At 43.1% G+C, this 21,771-nt stretch overlaps 1 protein-coding gene across 2 annotated transcripts in view; it reads right to left on the reverse strand.

Moving 5' to 3' along the window:
- LOC103366902 (RNA-binding protein Musashi homolog 1) overlaps positions 1-21,390 on the reverse strand; it is a 31,759-nt gene extending 10,369 nt beyond the window's left edge. For both annotated transcript variants that reach the window (XR_520691.1, XM_008294766.1), the window contains exons 1-12: positions 21,354-21,390; positions 20,608-20,689; positions 20,382-20,466; positions 12,233-12,274; positions 11,687-11,779; positions 6,446-6,494; positions 5,607-5,689; positions 5,357-5,474; positions 2,536-2,616; positions 1,919-1,975; positions 473-535; positions 89-243 (exon numbers count right to left, since the gene is read on the reverse strand). Coding sequence is in view for 1 of the 2 variants with exons in the window: in XM_008294766.1 (XP_008292988.1) it covers positions 89-243; positions 473-535; positions 1,919-1,975; positions 2,536-2,616; positions 5,357-5,474; positions 5,607-5,689; positions 6,446-6,494; positions 11,687-11,779; positions 12,233-12,274; positions 20,382-20,466; positions 20,608-20,689; positions 21,354-21,390 (945 nt within the window). In the remaining variant the exon portion in view is untranslated. The remainder of the gene's footprint in view (positions 1-88; positions 244-472; positions 536-1,918; positions 1,976-2,535; positions 2,617-5,356; positions 5,475-5,606; positions 5,690-6,445; positions 6,495-11,686; positions 11,780-12,232; positions 12,275-20,381; positions 20,467-20,607; positions 20,690-21,353) is intronic.
- Positions 21,391-21,771: the final 381 nt, after the last annotated feature.

Here is a 21,771-nt window from a genome sequence, read left to right on the forward strand (position 1 = left end):
ATTGGCTTTGTGAATGTGTGCGTTCTTGCATGTACTTAAGTGTGTGTGTGTGTGTGTGTGTGGGAGATGGAGGGGGTCTGTGACCTACCCCGAGACCGTGGCCGAACCCTGTGCTGGGGGCTGGGCTCGCGGCACTGATGTAGCTGCTGACTCCTGAGTCCTGATTGGCTGCAGCATACAGGTCAGCCATTGGTCCAGGGCTGCTCGTGCCCAGGAAGCCAGCTGTGCGTGAAGGGGTGGAGCCTGAAAGGCAGGAGAGGACAAGTCAGGCTGCAACACTGGAGGGCTTCTCTCTCTCTCTCACACACACACACACACACACACACACACACACACACACATCTAAAAATATTCTTTTATTTGTCCAAGCAGGCCATTGTGCACACATTCAATCTAAGGCAGGCATACAAATATACAAAAATGCAAGCCCTCTTTGTCTCAGCATGTTTCACATACACAAACACACACGTACCTCTAACTACTGCTGCTGCTGCTGCAGCTGCTGCCATTGGTCCATATGCAGTCAGGGGAATGGCTGAGGATTACACAACAAATCAAATTATTTCACAAACAAGTCATTGTGGCTCACTGTCATATCACATCATAAGTAATAATCTACAGCTCAGTGTGGTTGAATTGGCATCTGCTCACACATCTGTCACGTCATTTAAAATCCAAATGGCGGAGTGTGTAGAACTGAAACAGTAACTGAACCGTTGATGTAGCATCCAAAAGCATCTGGCTTCAGGTTCATTAAATAAGAAAATAATGCCCGCGATAAGGACAAGGAGGACGTTTCCATGTAAAGATGCAAGAACACCTTGGAGCCACTAGATGTCAGTGTACATGCAGAGCTGCTGCAAGAGCTGCTTACAGATCAGGGACCATATGCACAAAATATCCAACGGCTGAAGGTTTCTGCTGAACTAGAAACCAGTTTTGAAAAACCTAAGTTTTCCAAGGGTGATTCACAAAGCATTTCTGAACTGAAACAGGTTGTTGTTAGTCTGAGAGATGCTAGAAGTCCCAGAGAGGTGACAACAGACAATGTGCTGCAGATAATGTGCCTCATTGGTTCACTGTTATGTAAAGCATAATAATAATGTCATATTTTGATGGCAGGTGAGCTTCTGAAAGAAATATTCCTCAAAACAAAAATGTACTTTAGATTCACATTTGCTTGATGTTAAGTGTATCTTAAATAATCACCTCATAAAATGGAAAGAGATTTCCTGTAAGCGCTAAATATAAAATTACCATTAAGAGATGAAGAAATGCTCAGACAAAAAAAAACAAGGTCAATATTGTTAGATAATTGTATTTAACTTTTAGATTCTGTAACTTTTCATCTGATTGAATTTAATCTCTATTTCCACTGTTTTGTTTTTTAAAAAAAAATATATTTAACCTTTTCTTTCTCTTGGCTTCTCTCAGTCCTTCAGCAAAATTTGCTCTCAGGAGGTTTGTGAAAGTTTAGGAGGACTTAATATGTGAAGACAACCACAGGATTCATAAATAGAAATCACAGAAATCACAAAAACGTGTCAGCGTTTACCTGAACGGCGGTTTATTTATCTACAAATGAGATCTAACATGCTAACTGGTGGACACTGGAGCTACCTGCAGGTGAAGCTGGTTACCCCTATTTCCAGTTTCTACACTAAGCTAAGCTAAACTAACTGACTACTTCTTTGAATGTAAACCTCATACAAAATGTAAACCAGGATGTCCGTGAAGCCAAAACTGATCCGTTATATGGTTTTGCTTTTTCTCTACAGAACTCAGAAGGTTCTTGGTGATGCACGTTAACCATATTTAGCAGCAGCACATTCAAATGCGCACTGTTTAATTTGGCTTTCTGCTGCTAAATAGCCTTGGTTTTCTCACCGGGACCTTAGAGGAATGAGGAGCCACTGACCTGCCAGCTCGGGGGGATGGGATGATGTCAGGAGGGGGGTCCTCTCTAAATGGAATTCTAGAAACAGAGAAGGTTGAGAGAGAGAGCACTTTGTAAATATAGTCACCATCCACCAGCCAGACTACAAAGCCGGACACACAAACAGAGACAACGTGGACGTACAAGCACAGAAAAATAAAAAAAAAAACTACTGTGAGGACGGGCAGGAAGGTGGGAGCAAAGGAAAAGGAGGGGCAAATGAATGGGGGGGGTTACATAAGTAGATCAAATAAACAGAGAAGAATATCAGAGGAAAAATCATAAAATCAAAGGTAAAACATCAACCGTTCATGTCTGAGACACAATCAGATCTTTTTGAAAAGAAGGAGGGTTTGAAAGGACTGATAGGAACAATTTAAATCACAGTCGCACCCACAAGAAGCCACTATTAACCATGTGTGAGCAGAAAGGTGAAAAACATCCATCCTCATGGCTGCTGTGGTTCATACATGTTTCATGTCCCCGGCACACTCAGCGGAACCAACTACATGCCACAGCCTGTATCGTTTAGCCTCTCGTCTGTCCCTGTCTGCACACCTATAGAGAGTCAACTGTGTATAAGGTTTACACAGTCTTACCTGGGAACTGGTAAGTGTATCCGGGCGCAATGCCAGAGTAACTGCGGCTGGTGTAGGTAGTAGTCTGGAAACCTGGGTAGCCTGTTAGAAAGAAGGAAAATGATCAGTTTAGTTAACCTGGCTGAGTAAAGACACAACTTAAGAACTCAGAGGAGACTGATCCGCTGATAGGCAGTCATAATAATGCACATACATCCACACACAGACAGATCTAGACATCTGATCTATCCAGGTTTATTTTTGGAACTCCCTCAAGTGTGCAGCCAAACGTTCACCTGCTGCAAAGGTTAAATAACTAGTCTCCTATCAGGCATTTCCCCCTGTTCCAGTACACAAAGAATGACAAATATCCAAAGTATGTGTCACACAGATATCATTAAACTATGCAGATTTGATCATTTATATATATATAAAAAAAAAAAACAAACAATGATAACCATTGTTAAGTATTGTATACTTTAGGCGATTTTCCTGTTTTACTGCTCCTTCTCTCATCCAGGGTTTATTTTATTCAGCCGCTCAATATTCTAAACTTGAGTGAAGCTGTGGGTCAACGGAGGACACGTGATGATTTATGCATCTAACTTGGTCATAACACACAAGCTGTCTTTAAGAATAAAGAGTCATCAAAAAAGGAATTACAGATCAGCCAGACTTAATCGTACAAGTGTTCCTGTCCCTGAGATTCAAACTTTTTCCTTTTACTGCAACAAGTACGCACAGTCGCATGCAGGATGTACAACATACTACTTTGTCATAATATTGCACCATAAGCTTGAAGTGTCTGGCTCATATAACCATCGCAGTCTGAAAAGAGTTGTCTGTCCACTCTTGCTTGCTTTAGTCGTACAAGACACTGTGACATATGTGACGTATCCTTTGCTGCACACAGGATTGTGGGTAAGAACGGAACGCACTCTGGTTTGTATACTGCAAAATGTGACTGGATGTGGTAGGACATCCTGGTAACTTTACCATACAGCATTCGACAAACTATGTATTGGTCCATACTAAATATTTTTCTTTCGTAATACATGTTATAGTAATACAGGTATTTGAACAAACTCTCTGTATTACTTCAGTTTGGTATGATCTCAAATGGCCAGTAGATGGAGCCAAACAACCACCAAAGATGTCGCTCTCAGGTTCTTTTCTCAATGAGAATCTTTTCAAACACTATTTCACTCCAGTATGTAGAGCCCTTCAGGCTGTGACCTCTAAATATTAGATAGATCATAGAGAATAACATCAGCTTAACCAGTGAGGTAAGTTGAGTCCAAGTCAACGTGGGCACAAATATGAACCTGGACTGAGGGATTTCAGAAATGTGTAAGTGCTGCTTTACTATAATGAGACAGCAGGTAATATTAACAACATCATTGATGTTGAGTCTCACAGCTAAATTCAAGTACAGACCACAATTTAAATGCAAACTGGATTTCAAAGCTTTGTCTAGCATGTTTAGAATTTTGTGTTTTTGTACAGTTACATATTAACCCTCTGAACACTGAGCAGTTTCTGGATGCTTCTTTGCTCCTGTCACTGTTTTAACTCATTGTGGGCTAATTTTCCACTGCAATATGAAGTCCTGCACCTCTATGGAAACAGCACAACCATGCCAATCATGCCATAAATCATTAAAAAGGAAACAAAGAAAAGGTGGATTTTTTTGATTAATATTTTACAAAAACAGAAAAAAAAACTAGAATGGACATCCATCCATCCGTTGTCTACACACCACTTAATCCTCACTAGAGTCGCGGGGGAGGCTGGAGCCTATCCCAGCCAACTTAGGGTGAAGGCAGGGGACACCCTGGACAGGTCACCAGTCTATCACAGGGCCACACTTAGAGACAGACAACCAAGCATATTCACATTCACACCGACGGACAATTTAGAATCACCAATAACCTCAACATGTTTGTGGGAGAAAGCCGGAGAACCTGGAGAGAACCCACGTTGCACAGGGAGAACACGCAAACTCCACGCAGAAAGATCCCGGTGCCCCCACTGGGATCTTTCTGCAACCTTCTCGCTGCAAGACAACAGTGCTAACCAACTGCGCCACCTTGCAGCCCTAGGATCGACATGAACAACATATTTCCAAGGGCCCACAGATGTTACCAATACTGAAAATATGGTGGCTGTGAATATAGATATTGAACTACTTAGATTTGTTTTTCTACTTGTCTCCAATCTGATCTGCATAAGCACAGCCTGCAGTTCAACTTAGTTCAGCCAGAAGTTCATAACTTTTTGTCGCAGCAAAGTCATGAATGGTTTCACAGCTACATGACATACACAGAATTTTATGTTCTGTTTTTTTTGTTGTTTTTTTTTACAGAATCTGGTTAGTGCAAATGATTTATTTTTGGCATTTTTTCTAAATGAGACAAGTAGAAAAATGTGATTTTGCTTTCTTTGATTTAAGCTTAGATTCGGGTAAGCTTCCACATTGAATAGCACTTCACAGATAAGTAAGGGATAAATGGTGTTATTTGGGCAATTTTTGAAAGATAAAATGCCTTTCATGCCCAATGGGAGGTTTTAGGTAATGGATTGTTAATATTCCATCATTTCTGGTGTCTTCACATATGTTAGATAACTAAAAATATTCCACTTTCAATGTGGGTTTAAGAGTAAGTATTTTAAAAGAATTACAGTCTCCAAACTAATGTACCAAGCTATGTCCACATAAAGAATAATGGTGCGAGCTACGAGACATCCTTCTTGCGAACACTTTGGTTACATTTGTATGTCAATGTACATCTAATTTGCATATCCTTTTTGTACATTCACTGTGTTTGGTTTGGGATCTTACCTAACATGCCGATGCCCAGCATGAAGGCGTCCATCCCGTAGGGCATCACTCTGGAACGGCCTCTGGCTGAGCCTGTCGGCGTCATCACCTCCTTGGGCTGAGCTTTCTTACACTCAACCTACAGCAAAGCAAATCAGTGTTCAATAATAACAACAATGTGATTCATGAACTCACAACACATAGTGGCAGACAACTAAATGCACCTCAAAGAAAATCCTCCCATCGTTGAGTAAAGATGCGCAATCCTTACCATTTTATTGTTGATCTCATGGAAGTGGATCTCGCACACTTTCTCCACCACATCTTCATTCTCAAAGGTAACAAATCCAAAACCTGGAGGAGACCAAAACAAATTCAGCAGTTGTCCCACCTGCTTGTATTTGTGTTGTGTCTAGCAGAGACCTCACATACATAGAATTCATCCACAGATTTCAACATCTGACCTCCTGCGATATCTCACAAAGGCTCAATATCGACTCTGGATTTCATACGGCAAGACAATCACACAATCATATCTTGCAGAGAAGGACAAGACTGTCGGGCCTGATTACATGGCAGAAGACAAGTGGTCGCTTCAACCTCGTCCTCTGCCTTCATCATAATAACACAGAGGGCTGAGAGATGAAGCGAGCCTCGCATGGCTTGCTTGTCAATCAGGTGTTAACGTGGTGGAGGAAAGGGAGCGGGGCGCGGTTCACCAAAACCTGAGCCCACATTATCGTGACCAATTTCTCAAACTCCCCCGTACTCTTCTCCCTTTTTTCTTCACTCATCTCACGAAGTTAGATCCTCTCCTTTAACCATCCTGACTCCGTATCACGACCCCTCAGCGGGCGCTGCCCTCCCGGCCCACACAGAGGACAGAGATAAATGAAACGGGGGGAGCCAGCGGAGGAAAGACAAAAGAATGTGATTTGAGAAAAATTCTGCCTTTTTTTTTTTTTTTTTTAATGGAGGTTCACCTAATGACTCTATCACGCTGTTTCTCCTTTCATTTACGAGGACGCGTTTTCTAGATGTCCCACTTAGTATGTCAACACATATTAACATAATGTGTGTGCAAATATGAGTGCAGTTCTGCGTACGTACCTCTGTGTCTGTTGGTTGTTTTGTCAAACATAAGCATGGCATCATCGACCTGTGAGAACAAAGCAAAGAATAGATGAGCTTCGACATATTAACGCACACACACACACACATCATTACGCAGCATGGGGTGCCATTGTCCCTCTTTAGCATTGGAGTAAGAGGGGAAAACAGATGGAGAGGGTGGAGGGGAGAGAGGGAGGGCTGACAGGTGACAAAGGAGAAAAGAAAAAGAAAGAATGAAAGGGTGAGAAAGGAAGAGAGTGATGCGGGAAATCAGGGGAAAAAGAGGGAGGTAGAGCAGGAGGGAGGGGGCTGTATAAAAATAAAATGACATACAATCTATCAATGTGAGAAAAGGAGTGAATGTTCGCCGTTCATGAGGTGCTGGAGGAAATTCTTTCAAATTCTGCGCTCTGTCTTGCCTGAGTTCTCACAAACTCCGTCCTGCTCTCTCTCCCTCTTTTTTTTCCCCTTTCATTCGTTCACCCTCGCCCTCTTTCTTTCCCTCTCTGCAAAGTTTACTATTCCCATGGAGACCCTGTAAAGAATTTCAATTAGAAGAACTTGCCCCCCCTCCCTCCCTCAACTCATTTCAATGAATAGGATGGAGAGAAAGGGAGGAAAAAAGAGAGGGAGAGAAAGCATGTGACAGAAAAGGAGAAAAAGTAGGGGGGAACGGGGACAGATCATGGAACGATAAAAAAAAAAAAAAAACAATAGAGGGTAAAGTTTTGATGGATGGAAAAATCTGTTCGTGAACATTCTTGGATTATAGAGCAGAGAACAACGTGAGCTGGGGTCTTTGTCAACACGCTCTCCTTTTATTCTCCTTCTCCCTCCACTTTCCTTTTTGCACTCACTCCACTGCCCTATTCATATTCCACCTCCTCCCTCCCTCCCTCACTTGTCCTTCACTGGCAGGAAAGTTAGCAGCTTCTGCTCGAGCTCTGACGACACAAGGGGAAGCCGAGGCCTGGGATCGGTGTGGAAATCAAACTTTTCTCTCCCGCAATTCCCCCAAAAAAATCTCTATCACTTGCCCTCCTGTGTCACACGGGGACAAGTGGAGTATGACTACATGGCTATTTTCATGAGGCGACGGGCACTGAAACTCAAACCAGTGTAACATGAGTGGCGGAGGCCTCTGGATGGTCAGGCCATCTGATTTCTAACACTTATCGCAGATGAAAAGCCCACATGCGCGCCCTCCATACTGAGATTAAGCCTGTGCAAGTGTTTGAACCAGTAAAAGTGAAAAATGGTGAATAAGGGGAAGATCAAGGCTGCTTCTACGAGATTCCACCATCATCCAGCATATAGCAATGACACACATTCAGGACTCGGCCCTTCTTGCTCTTCTTTCTGTCCTTCATTCAGTTTTTATTCCTCCCCCCCTCCCCTCCTCTCCTCTCCTCTCCTCTCTCCCCCCACCCCTCGTGTCTTCCACCCTTCCGGTCGTCCAAACTCAATGACACAGCAGAGAGCCAGGGAACAGGACAGTAAGTAGACAGCTGCAAGCCAACATGTTATCATAAGAGTAGAGTTACACGCACAGCTAGCCCTCCTGTTAGCATTAGCAGCATCTATTCTGGAAGAGATGACCGATGGTTAACGCTGCAGGAGATTTGGAGCTGCGCTGCCACTCTAATGGCTAAAATTTCCGAAGCGAGGGGAGAAACAGAAAGATCATAACGCTGTACAGTCACGCTAATGTGGCTCAATTAATTGTCTATGAGAATACGTCGGTGTACAAACAATTCTGTCACGTGTGTGAGCTTATGCTGTGGTCGCACACCAGCCCCTTGCCCTTGCCAAAACCAATAAGGAGACGATCTCACGATGTCCACTGCCCAGGGTGCTGTAAGACAATCTGATTGGATAGCTGTGGGGGTCTGAGATTGGCTTAGCAGTGGCTCAGTCGCTAACTACTCAGCATGCAAGCAGAGAGTTAAGAAAAGTTAAGGTCATATTCTCCAGTTCTGACATTCTCAGATGTACCGAGGCAAGGGTCAACCGAGATCCAGCTTTCGGAGCGCAGCATTAAAAATATCCAGTTCTTAGTGAAGCGTACAGCTATTGTCTGAAGAACAAGTGTTTGCTGACAAGTCCATTACACTTTTTTGCGAGATTATGAAAGGTGGCATTCACATTTTTTCCCTGCTGTCTCCTCACATCTCCCTCTTTCATTCTGGCTCCCTCTCTCTCCGGCCATCTCTCTCTAAACAGGCCAGCAGACAAAGTGTTCAGTCAAGCCTTCTAATCGCCAGCTCACATGGGTGAGTGGAGTCCCAACTTTTCCCGTCTGCCCTGTCCATGCTGCATTTTTCATCTTATCCACTCCTTCGTTTGCTTACAGCTCTTAAAAAAAAAAAAAAAGAGGTAAAAAGGGAGAATTTAAATCCTAGTTTTTCATGTAAGGTGCTTTGAGGAACGCAGCACAGGGAGGCAGGATAAACAGGCATGAAACCGGGGATTTCCTTCGGACTAAACATAATTTACTGTAAGGCTGAAATGCTAATTATCAAATTATCTAACTCCATGCCCAATTTACAGTTTAAAAACACATTTCTGTGATGCACACAGGTTCTATATTCAGCCTTGGCTGAAATGAAGGGGAGTGTTGTCCACTCTCCACCAGGTTGAAGGGGATTACAAGACCTTCACCTCAGGATTCAGACTTATTTCTCATACAAACATGGCTGCTGCTGCCTTATTGGCCTGGGGACATTTAGCAACAGGAGCTCAGATTTGTTCAGTTAGGAAACCACACATAAACACATGCCTCTGACTCCTCGGTTTGGTCCTAACACCTGACGTGTCAACCCAGCAGCCATTCCAGTCCAGTCTAATGAAGTTTGCGTAGGTGTGCTTTCAGAAGTGGACTCCAAAAAAATAAACTTCAGCACGTATCAAAGAGTTGCATAAAATGCATAGTGCATTCTGTGTTTTCCTTGCAAGGCGGTGCCACAGTATGAAAATAAACAGGACACTGAGTCCTGCTCCATCCAAACCTGCACCTTGTAACCAGGCTCAGATAATAAACAAGAAATACCTCCCGCTCAGCAGGAATGCACTGTGGGATTGCCGCTATCCATGATACAGCTTTGGTCTCACGTGTCCAAACAGTCCAAATATTCCCTCATCCTGCGGAGGGAGTGTTGTCTTAGATATGAGTGTCTATAATCACTGGGGAGAACTGATTCGGCACAGAGCTGCAAACAGCCATTTTGGAAAGCTCACTCAGGAAACATGACACATGTCACAACATCCAACTGAATGAGTGCGATGGTCACACACGTCATCCAGGCCTACCAGGATCCACCACTCTGAATTAGGAGACGTTATCTAAATTTGAACCAGCACCTGAAATACAGTAATACCCCGAGCATGAGTCAGAGGCCAACTGAGAGAAAACACAGCCAGACACGAGGCAGAAGGAGCTTCGTGCTGTTAATTTCTTCCGAGCCATTAGGCCTACATCCTGAAGCAATGCTCATTTTCAGACCGTCCCGCTCATCCAACAGCAGCAGAACCGCACACTTGATGTTTGTGACAACTGGATCGCTGGCTGTGAGTCCTCCTGTCTGTCTGTCTGTCTGTCTGAATGTGGACAAATGTATGCAGGCTCGCCTCCCTCTGCAGCCGCCACGATGCCACTGTCACACTTTCATGCGCACACACCCGTCTTTCCATTCATGCAAATGCACACTTCTCGCACATTTCTTTTTTTTTTTTTAAAGGAAACAAAAAAAAAAAAACACTGGATTATACCGGGACAATGGGCGAAGGCAGGTCACCACGGCAACAAGCAGAGAGGGACTGGAGCAGGGTGTGTGCATGAGATGGGAGGGTGTCTGAAGTACTGATTTTGGGTGAGGTAGGGGGGCTATTACAGGAGCAGCTGTTGCATTTGATTAGTTAATACTGAAGAGCCTGAACTCTACTCAAACACACTCCCCCCTAAAGTGTAGTTTGCTAAAAAAGTAACCTGACGTGTCCCGCTTTACTTTCATACATTTACAGCCCATCCGTTTTTCTTTCCATTTAATGGTCACATTTGCCGCTCACTATCTCAACATTCCTCCTTTTCTCTGCCCTTCAACCTTTTCTGAGTTCCCCCTCCTCTCTCTCTATGGGGGGTTGCTTCTTCCCTTTCAGTCCCCTGCCATCTCCCTCTTCTCTTCCCCTCCTGCTTGCTTTTTTGTTTTTTTCTTCCTCCCTCTCCCCCAGCCACTCATCTGTCTCCACAGCATGTGTTTGCCTTTCACCAAATTTCATTCAAAGGGAGCTAAGCAGGACCAAATGCAAAAGCCGAAAACACTAAAATGTGATCAGAAAAGAGCAAAACAGCAAACAAAAGAGGAAAAACTAACAAACTAAGTAAGACTGTAGCCGGCGGAGCAGAACCACTGACAGGATCTTTCTGCCTTTCGGTCAGATCTCTCTCGCTTTCACTTTCGGTGTTCTCGTAAATAACGGCCTTTTTTTTTTGTTGTTGTGTCGTGACTCAAAAGGGGAAAGGGGTGAAAACAAAAGGCATAAAACAAGCAACACGTTTTAAAGAGAAGCTGAAAGGTGTCATACAGACGGAGGGGGCCAACTGATGAAAATAATCTATCAAAAGGTATACAGTTCATTAGAGAAGTTATTTCCTACCAGAGGTACTTGTACCCCAGGGTGTACTTCAGAAGGTACACGGAAAGATTGCAGGCTTTACTCGAGCTAGTAATTTTAATTACTTGGGCTAGTCCACATATTGAGTCAGCTTTAACACCTGAACACCACAAGTTGCCGCTGAGAGTCTGAAAACTAGTAAGCGAGCGGCCAGAGGAGCAAACAGATAATGTGGTTTACACAGCTAAAATAGAAAGGTGGGGTGAACTAAATAGTTGAAACAGCTAAAGGCTTAATAATAAATTACAAAAAAAACTATAACAGTTTGGATTGGCATAGATAATGAATAAACAGTTGGAATAGTTTCCCCCTAAACACAAGAGATAAGCAACCAAACACTGACAGTTCAATGCTGGGAAAAAATATTATTTCATCCATTTTTAATATCCAGGTTAAAATCGGTACAAATGCTCACATTTGTAAGATGATATGTGGTATCTGTTCAGAGTACACCAGCCTCAGATAGCAAAAAGCACTGCATTAGACAATCTGAAAGACAGCAGCTTGTCACTGCGGTGGCTCCAGCGCAATGGCAACAAGCAGATAGCAGGTTTGTGTACGGTTTACCTTTCCAAACTGGTCGAAGTATTGCTTCACATCTTCGATGGTGGTATTGACTGACAGTCCTCCGACAAAGATCTTCTTTGTTCTGGTCACCAGCTAGCAGCACAGAGGAAGAAGAAGGAGGCCTCGTTTATCACTAATAACATTAGGTAGGGGGGTAGATGCCTGTGATAGAGAGACTTTATGCTGGTTGGTGTTTATCTAATCTCAAAGGTTTCTGAAAGCTCTTCTGGGCATTGAAGCTATTTCAGCTCAGTTTAAGGCATGTGAGTGTGTGTTACTGTGTGTACAGTTGAATAATGTGTGTGTGGCTTCATTTATGTGCAAGCAAACAAATGCATGTATATATATGTGTGTGTGTGTGTGTACAGGGGGCAGTTCAGGGGTCAGGGAACAGGGTCACGGTGTCAGGCTAGACAAGTGGATTGCAGCTTCTGCTCGGTCACGTGTCCGACTCTAATCCCAGCCAACCAGGGACCAATGATTAGGGGTGACACATGACATCATCACTGCTCCTCCTTGCTGTTAACCCCTTCAGGGTGCACTCACCTTCGGTTGAGCCCGGCGGGGAAACGCCACCTTCGGGTCGATCTGTAGGGAAGACATGGGTTGGGATGAGTTTTAGAATGTGGCAAACACTCTGATGTGAGTTTGATTTGATTTTTTTAAATAAAATCAATAAAAGCATTGAAGTGATAACCCAATATAGAAGATTGGCCATGAAGGCATTGTTATTCCATCAGATACATGAATTTACAATGGATTATATGTTATATAGTGGCTAAAAGACTGCATAGTGCCTACAAGTTATTTAAGCTCAGGATCAATGCAACCCCATAGAGGTCTAACTCCATCTGTGTTACAATTTCAATAACAAAACTCTGAATGCATAAGAAGGATTTAGGAACGGTAGAGTTGCAAAAAAAAAAGTCCTCTCAACACCAATCGCAGACAAACAATACACCAAATCCACTGTACTTAACCATGTTTTAAATTCAAGGTCTGTGATATCCCAAACATGACTAATCTAGACTGAAACATGTAATTTTGCTCTTCAGTTCTGAGGTTAAAAATGGGTTAAACAGAAGACTAATATTTCTCGTGTCTCTTCTGGGAGGCAGACTGTTAGGCAGCACCCACCATTAAAATGCATCCACCCAGCTTATGTTTCTTTGGGGAAAGGCACCAAATCTCTACCTGCTCCGGATATGTTGTTCAGTAGCTGATCCTGCGCTTGAGTTAAGTCAATATCCCTCTGGGTATCAATGAATTATCACACTGTTAACCAACCAGAATTAGTTACAACACAGAGCCTCTAAGTCTGAACCCATCTGAAGGACTACAAGTCCAGAAATAGAACGTATGCTAATCCGCGAATATGTATAGTAGACCCTTGTTTATGCAAGCCCCCAAAAATCCAAACACACCAGCCAAACAAACAGGCATAAGGAACAAAATACACAGTGAGACATGAATACGTACTTTCTCTGAATTGTGTGTTGAGACACAACTAAATGCATCTTAGCCACAAAACTAGACAGAGCAGGGCAGTCTGGAATCCAAAATGAGCATTTAATATTCTGAATACATTTCAGATGGATATATTTTTTTTTAAATCTCACAAATCCTGACAACCACCATTTTGGATTAGCCAGATTTGACTGTATCCATATTTCTCCCCACTGGAATGTCTCAGCAGTGGTCAAGGTTACAGATAAAATTAGAAGTAAATGAGCTTTGAATGAGCTGGCCTTTAATAATGCTAAATATGCAAAGCCTGGCCTGGCATTTTAAATTTGTGTGGAATCTCATGTTATTCTCACTCAAGCCAGTGAGAGAGATGATTTTAGGTCACAGGACCTTGTAGTGTATTATGGTCTTAGAGTTCCATCTTTGTTCTAATAATTGGATGTGTGAAGCAAAACCCCTTGTGCCTCACACAACCGCTATCAGAGGTATTGAATTGATATTGGCAAATAAAAAAAGAGCCTATCGAACAGCCGGAAAATAATTACTTATAATGTGAACAACACACACAAGATATAAGGCAGGCTGTTCACTCTGTATTCAAACAATCCTTTCATCTCTTTCCTGTGATATAGCCTACGAGGACCTTTGAGTGCCTCAGATTTACCACCGCTTCGAGAGCGCAACGCTGTGTAACTAAGATGCAGCTGCAGCGTCCTTGGAAGGGATTGCAGAAGGACTTTGCACCTTGAAGTGGGACGCAAAGATGAGAAGAGTCATGTCACCTCCAGCTGGTCTAAGCACAAAGACAAAGGTGACAAGGACACGCAAAGCCACCAGCGACCATCGGCAACAGCAGTACAACAACAGAGTGCCCTCGCAAACAATGACAACACAGCATTTCTTACAGGGTCTCTGCTTAGTGGACCAAATGTAACATTATCGATGTGTGATTATGCCGACTTTATATACACTATGATCCTTTGTCCTTTCCAGGATTTCAAAAGGCACATAGAGGCTACGAATACTGCCAATGACAAGTGCTGATGTGGCCATTTCTGTATACTACAAGCCTCACTGTTTACTATAACCAGTACAGCACAAGTATAGTCCACCTGTGCCACTGAAAAAAAACATTTTATGGTAAAAATATGACAAGCAGGCGACATCTATAGCGGAATAGAAAAAGAAAATCAAACAAGTACAAGAGGCAGTTCTGAACCTAGTCTTCATTGAATGTTATATTTTCTTGCGTGTGTGTATATATATATATACATACATATATATATATATATGTATATTTTGTGACACATAAGGGGTCAATTAATATGTTTTTTCTGGCGGAACCAAGGAGACTGATGACCGATATTTTGCACCGATACAAATTTGCTGCAAAAATTTAAATCTCACTGTCAAAATTAAAACCGAAACAAACTTCAACTAAAAAATTTGTTGAAATGCTTTTGTTTTTTTAAAGGTTTTTTTTCATAAATGGACAGCCTTTTACCATTTACCAATCAGATTGTGCTGGAGGAAGGAAATTGTCTGAAATCACAGAGTGGTGGCTACACATAGAAAGAGGCGGCGGCATTATAGTCAAAGTCGTGTATTTTTTAAATGATTCTATGGGAAACTGGTTAAAGGTAACATTACCGATAGCAGGAAAAATGCTGCAAATTGGATCTGATAATCAGTCAATCCATATTACACACAGTAATCCTGGTATGAACTGGTTGGGAAATGTAGGCAACATGTCCATGTGCTTCCTCTGACCTGAAAGTGCTGAGAGGTAACAGCCTCTGCTGTTCTGGTCAGCCCACCTGCCTTAAACTGTTTTAACACGACTAGAGGACAGGAGCTGCCTCGAGGCCATTATGTGGCAGCGACACAGACCACGAGCTGACAATGACAGCAGTCAGAAACCACCTCATATCTGACAGAAGACTGCAGTCACATAACGATTGCCACAGTAGGAAAAAAAAGAAAAAGGCTACACACAAATGTCGAACAGCCTTTTCATTAAATTAGCAGCATGAGGAGATTTTGAAAATCAATTTCCTGTCAATATGCCTTTGTAAGATCAGTTTCTTCTTTGGAGCTGCTTGGAAACACCCTCGTTTTCATGTGAGCAGATCGTTACGTGACTTTTCTCTTCTTTTTTTTTTTTTTTACTTTATCCAGTTAATTAAAGCCCTGGTAAATCAAGATGTGCCATTCCGTTGATGCAGCAACCTTGTTAACACAACACAATGCAATCAGAGACATTAAAAACACAGACCATGTACAGAGGTTGACAAATGTAACACGTGTTGTGGCATTTTGTCACATTGCCCACCCACACTTCACATTTTGACAAAGTACCAGTATTTCATAGCTTTTAAATCATCATAAGCTCTTGTAAAACAGCCTAATACACTGAAGGTTACCAGCTAGACTAGGTTAGGCCTAATGCAATATCTGTAGTAGTGCTACTACGGCTACAGTCATGCCATGCTGTTAAAAAATCATTCCACTCCAGTGAAATAACAGAATGTATCTAACATGTAATTTCTACATCTGGCTGTACTCGGAAGGAGGCAATAATAAATGAAAAATAAAGCATCTATCAGACTGGCGGATTAGCCTCAAGGAAGACAGATAGGCCACAAAGCAAAAAGTAAAATGACTTAGCCAGGTCACAGTTTGGACACTCAGAAATAGCTCTTCAGAGGCTTGACATTTGAGAAGAGGCTCGGCCATGTAACGGGCCCAATCAGACCAGTGAAAATGTAACTGCTCATGAAAAATGTTTTTTTTTGTGTGTTTTTTTTAAACCTTTCGAGGAAGAAGAAAGAAAAAAAAAAGTTGCTCCTCGCCGACCGCCTGTGAAGAGTTACAACTGAGTGTTTGTGAAATGGTCTGACTAACATCCTGCTTCATGACATCCAACCTCCGCTTCCATCTAAGTAGCATAGTGACAGCAGAGCCTACGATATGATTTTTAGTGGTTTAGCTTTTAAGACTACGCTAATCTACGACTAATAGTCACCTCACGTGGCGCAGCGCATCCACCAGTGTTACAAACTGGAAAACAAAAAAAAACAAAAAAAATGGGAAAAAAATAAATAAATAAATGAGGAATGTCAAATCAATAGATGGATAGATAGGTAGGTAGAGAGTAAAGAGAGAGAGGGAGAGAGAGAGGGAGGGAGGGGAGGTGAAAGAGAAAAAGCACAGGGAGAAAGAAAAGGCATTCATTTGGAAAACAGAGGCAGCCCATGAGAAAGTGGGCCTGTCCAGCGTAGCGGTGCAGCGGGGCCGTCCCAGCAGGCAGCCCCTCTGATTTCATTAATTAACAGGACAAAGACTACAAAACAGATGGGCCCGTAGAGGAACTGGGGCTCCCGTGCTACCCCCACAGGCACACATACATATACACACTCTCACAAGCACCCACATAATGTAGCACACATGTAACCACCAACACACATGTAGTGCAAAGTGACATATATATCTAATTTAAAAATACAGACACACTTACACATATAAATTAAAGCTCCCCTTCATAAGTAGACACATTCAAGCTCTGACACATTGGCCAACCTGCCAAGACATTCTTGCAGCAAAATGGCAAACGCCCACACTGATAAAAAGACGCCACAGGCAACCCCATTATGGCGGTATAATCAATATAAGCTAAACAAAAAGCTATAAACACAAGAGGAGACAAAAGGAGTTGGCATGTCAATACATGCACACACACATAGAGAGAGACTTGGTTTGGGCTCAGGCCAGCAGGGTCAATCTGCACAGCTCAACAATGGCACAGTAATTAGTTAACGAAGCTCCCTAATGAGGACCTCCGACCCAAGCCCATCTCTACCCCTGTAAGCCCGACCAGGGGTGGGTGCTCTGCGTGGCAGGGGTTGCGCACATGCAGCACGGCGAGCGCGTCCACCTTCCGCGCAGGTCCGAGCTTTATCCCTGGATCTGAGGCCATGCATGGACCTCGGAAGCCCAATCCAGTTTGTTTCCTTCAATCCGATTAGCTGCTTTTCAGATCCATACTAATTACAGCACAGGAGCCGGGCCTCCCTCTCTCTCTCTCTCTCTCTCTCTTTCTCTCTCTTTCTCTCTCCCTCTCTCTCTCCACCTTCTCCACCCCCCTTCTCTCCAGTTTTGTCCACGTCAGCATTAACAGCTAATCTTCCAGTCAGGAGCCACTGCTAGCATCTAAACTCTCCAGGAGCCAGGTGTTGGACCAGTAGCCACTGCAGACTGTGGTGCCAATGATCCACAGAGGCCACTGCTAACATATGCTGTTGCACTAGAGCTGCTATATTAGCACCTTGCTGACGACTACTCCTGGACCTTCATTGACAGTTGTGCCAAAAGCAGCAATTACCACCTACTCTAGCACACTTTTGAGAAGGGCATTCTGGTTTACTTGCTGCAAAACGTCAAAGTTAAATAAAGAATCGTCTCTATCTTCCTTATTTTCTTCTTTATTTATTTTTAAGCTATTTTCTATTTTAAAAAAATGTTTTCCTTTTAGGTTGTGTTAGTGTTACACGTCAGAGGTTACTTTAGGTCAATACCCTTTAAAGAAACAACAATGCTTTATTAGCACACATTATTGATACATCATCATCGAATACATAATGCATAAGAACAGTCAACCACACAATGAATATGGCTAAAGAAATAATAATAACGTGCACAACAATCCATCACTACAAAATAATAACATCAAAATCTACAATCACCCCGTGCCTAAGCCGAAGGGAAGGGAGAAGCAGCCGTTTTCAGAGAATATCCCGTCTCGTCTTTTCTTCTTCCCGTAACTGGTTCCAGTAAAGCATTTCTCGGAGAAAACAAATACCAGTTGTGCCCTTCTTCTCCGTCCAGAGAAATACAGCAGCACACCACTGCCCTGAGGCCATACTCTGGCCCGACAGGAAATCTAACCTCCAACCAAAACAACAACCTCAACAGACCTCTCTCTGAAAACAAAAGATAACCTCACATTTGTTGTACTTAGATTTTTAGCAACACAGGTACTGACAACAATTATAACGTTCAGCTGATGTTCGGCCTGTGACTCGTCTTCTCCAGGGGGCAGATAAAACAATAGCGGATGTAACAGGACTGTAAATGTTTAATACCACGTGTAACCGGCAGTATGGACCTTGCACCAGTTAATGTAGTTTACTTCTTCCAGGGCTCCTGTTGCTCTGTTCTATACACCTTTCCTCGTGTCTCTCTTTCCTCCTTCATGGCTTGTCTTTTCTCGCAAACTAAAGGCAGAAAGGATCAAATATTCTTCCTCATTCCACGGAAGAATGTCTCTCATGCTGATTAAACAATACTATGAAAGAGAGCGTCCAGGTGTGAGGCAGGAACATGGTGCATGTCAAATACAGATAAGAACAAACAATGAAAATAGATTTATTTAGAAGTATTTAGGAAAACAGAGGCTTTCTGGCTACACTGCATTTATCCATTAATTACAGTTTATGTAGTATTTCAAGAATTAGGCCACAAGCAAGAAGAAATACTGAAGTTGTGACAGTGCAGCCTTGGCAGATATGACATTTGCAAGCAAACAAATGCAAAAATATTTTTAAAAAGAAAAATCTGGGTTCTTATTTCCGAAATGGAACGACAAAATGGCAACCATACCCCCCGTTTAAAACGCCTGGTTGGATAAATGGTACCATGGCGGGCTCACCCCCGCAGACTGCTGCCACAACAACCAAAGCTGCATTTGAGTCATTAACATTATTATTGTTTAGCTTTATGCTGTATTTTGGTTTATAATAGGGCAACGCCTCACCCCACCAGTGGCCTGCCAAGCTGAGCTTCCAAAAGCGTCCAAACCAGTGTTCACATCACACACACACACATACATACACAGGGTCTGGCTCTTAAAGACTGTACCTAGTTTTAAGAGGTAACATGACTCACTCGGTAACACTTTGGAGTTGCTTAGAACCCACTTCCAAGCAACCCGAAAAAAATTGACATTAACAAACACTCCAATATTTGCAAAATGTTCAACTTTCTACTTGTGTAATCATCACATTTAAACAGCTAATATAACAATCTTGCACACACGTAAAGCACAAATGTCACGACCTGACATTATCTGTGTGTGTGTGTGTGTGTGTCAGAGCTCTGCTACCCAGGCGAGCCCAGTGTCTTAAGTTAATGCAAAATAGCTGAGAAGTTGTTATGGAGACATAAATCCCATTGGGCTGTGGAGTTACAGCACCGTCTCCTGAGGCTGGCGTCACCCCCGGCAACAGGCTTGCTCCAACAACTAACCAGCTCTACCTTTCTCCACCCCTGGGCTTCTGCTGCCTTTCTGTGCCACCGATTTTCACTCTCAAATGATCCTATTGTGTGTGTGTGTTTGTGTGTGTGTGTGTGCATGTGGTTAGGAAGGACCACAATCTGACGAAGACACACCCAGTCCCCATGCCTGCAACCAATCTACATGACCAAGACAGCAACATTCACACCTTCATAGATATTCAAATCCAAGTCAGCAGCTCTGACTCTCACCAAACAAACCACCGAGGACTCGTGCACATTTTAACGTCACTGCAGAATGAACTACACTCGAGCACACAGCCTGACTTCTGTGATTTGTCCTATTTACCCACATTTGAGTTTTCATGTGTCAGTGGTGTGGGAGGGGAAATTACACAGAACTCCTCAATCAGAGCAGCTTTTTAAACTTTACAAACCTCAAGAGTTTACAGTAACATTTCATTTCATCTTGACCTCACAGACTTCCCCTCTCCTTGCCATCAGTTTGAACAGTTTCCTCAAACTCTGAGAGCTGCCACTTAAACAACAAACAAAAAATGGGTGCTGTTATTTTCTATGAGGGGAAAAAAAAGAAGAAACTTCTCTCTGCTGTGCATATAAACCTGTGAGGGTTTTGCACAGGGGCTGCTACCCCATTCAGGTCCCCAGGTAACCATGGCAATGAAGACCAAGAAAGAACGCTTTCATGTTGGCGCCCTGAACCGGGATTTGGAGGGGGAAATGAGCAGAGAGGAGGAGGAGGAGGGGGCAGCTCCTAAATGCACTCCTCAACTTTACAAGCCATACGGTGGGAGGCAAAATGCACCGAAGGGGGAGAAAAGAAAAAAAAAAGCATGCAACACAGAATCCGAATAGGAAAAGTTACTGGTACCATCCAGCAGCTCCCCCAACAACAACAAAAACACCAGAAACTCACCGTTTTTGAATCCAACTCGTGTCTGTTTTGCGCCAAAACCTTCTCCACGCCGGCTTGTTCCGCGTATGTTACAAATCCGAAACCCCTGTACAAAAAAAATAAATGAAAAAGAAAAGGTAAAATATGATTTTTAAAAAAAAATCAGAATGCAAACTCACTCGCGGAAGAGCATGAGGTGGCTGCTATCCGGTGATAGGACGGCGGAGCGCACACGCCTCCTTCTTACCTCGACCGCTTGGTAACGGGATCCCGCATCACCATGCACTCCTTCACCTCGCCAAATTTACAGAAGTACTCCTTCAAGCCCTCTGCGAAGGAGGAAAATAAAGAGAGAGGGGGAGAAATACGCTTTAAAATAAATACAAGCGGGGATGTGAGAGGTGTCCTACAGGCCCCGGCGAGGAGGCGAGGATGGCCGGAGAGAGACAATGGGGGCGGGTTGGACCACGTTGTGTTTGTGTCCCTCCGGTCCTCCAGAGATCGTACTACCGGCTGTGCTATCTGGCCAATTCAGCATAATAGCCCCCCCATTAAGGCCCTACAGAACGGCAAAACAAAGCTACACTCGGTGGCTGCTTTTGGGATAATAACAGCATCAGAATAAACTGTATTCACGCGTCCGTCTGCGCTCTCGAAATAAATGAATGGATCGAGAGGCGCGCAACAATAAACACAGATAGGAGCCCAACAACTTCTGCAATCGATCACTTTTATTATTATTTTTTTTCCCTCGGTTATTAACAGTGTAACGCTGAGGGGGGAGAAAAAGGCAGCATGTGCACGATTTCCAGCGTTAATCTCCCCCCTCCCCAAGTCTAAATCCTAAGAGCTGATCCTTGAATGAATAGGAGGCTTTGATTTTTTTCTTTTAACTTCAGGTAACACGGAGGGATATTTATGAGGACACACATGCATGCAAAAGGGGAGTAAATCCATCCAAGACTTATTAAAGTAGCGTACGGGACAGCTCACCTTGTGTTGTCTGCCAACTCAGACCCCCGATGAACATTTTGCTGAATGAGAGAATGAGAGAAGAAGAAGAAGAGAAAAAAAAAACACAAACAAACAACGCGTCATTCAAGCACAACAAAAGGCAAACATTCAAAGAGAGGAGGGGATGTAAGGGAGGGGGAGGAGGGGAGGAGGGGGTGAGAGATCTGGAGGATTTATGTGCATTATAAGCATCAATAAAGTAAAGAAGAAAAAAAAGCATCGGCCATGTTGCGAAGTCACCAATCGGGCCAGTCGGGGCCGTTATAATCCCCTAGAGGAAGGAGGAAGAGGAGGATAAAAAAAAAATAAACAGTGAAGGAGAGCATTTTCCAGATGATGGAGGGAAAGAAGTTGCAAATGTGGCCTTGTGGATGAAAAACAGAGATAAATAAACAAA

This window comes from Stegastes partitus, unplaced genomic scaffold (assembly GCF_000690725.1).
Source record: "Stegastes partitus isolate 25-593 unplaced genomic scaffold, Stegastes_partitus-1.0.2 Scaffold993, whole genome shotgun sequence".
NCBI classification, from domain to species: Eukaryota; Metazoa; Chordata; class Actinopteri; family Pomacentridae; genus Stegastes; species Stegastes partitus.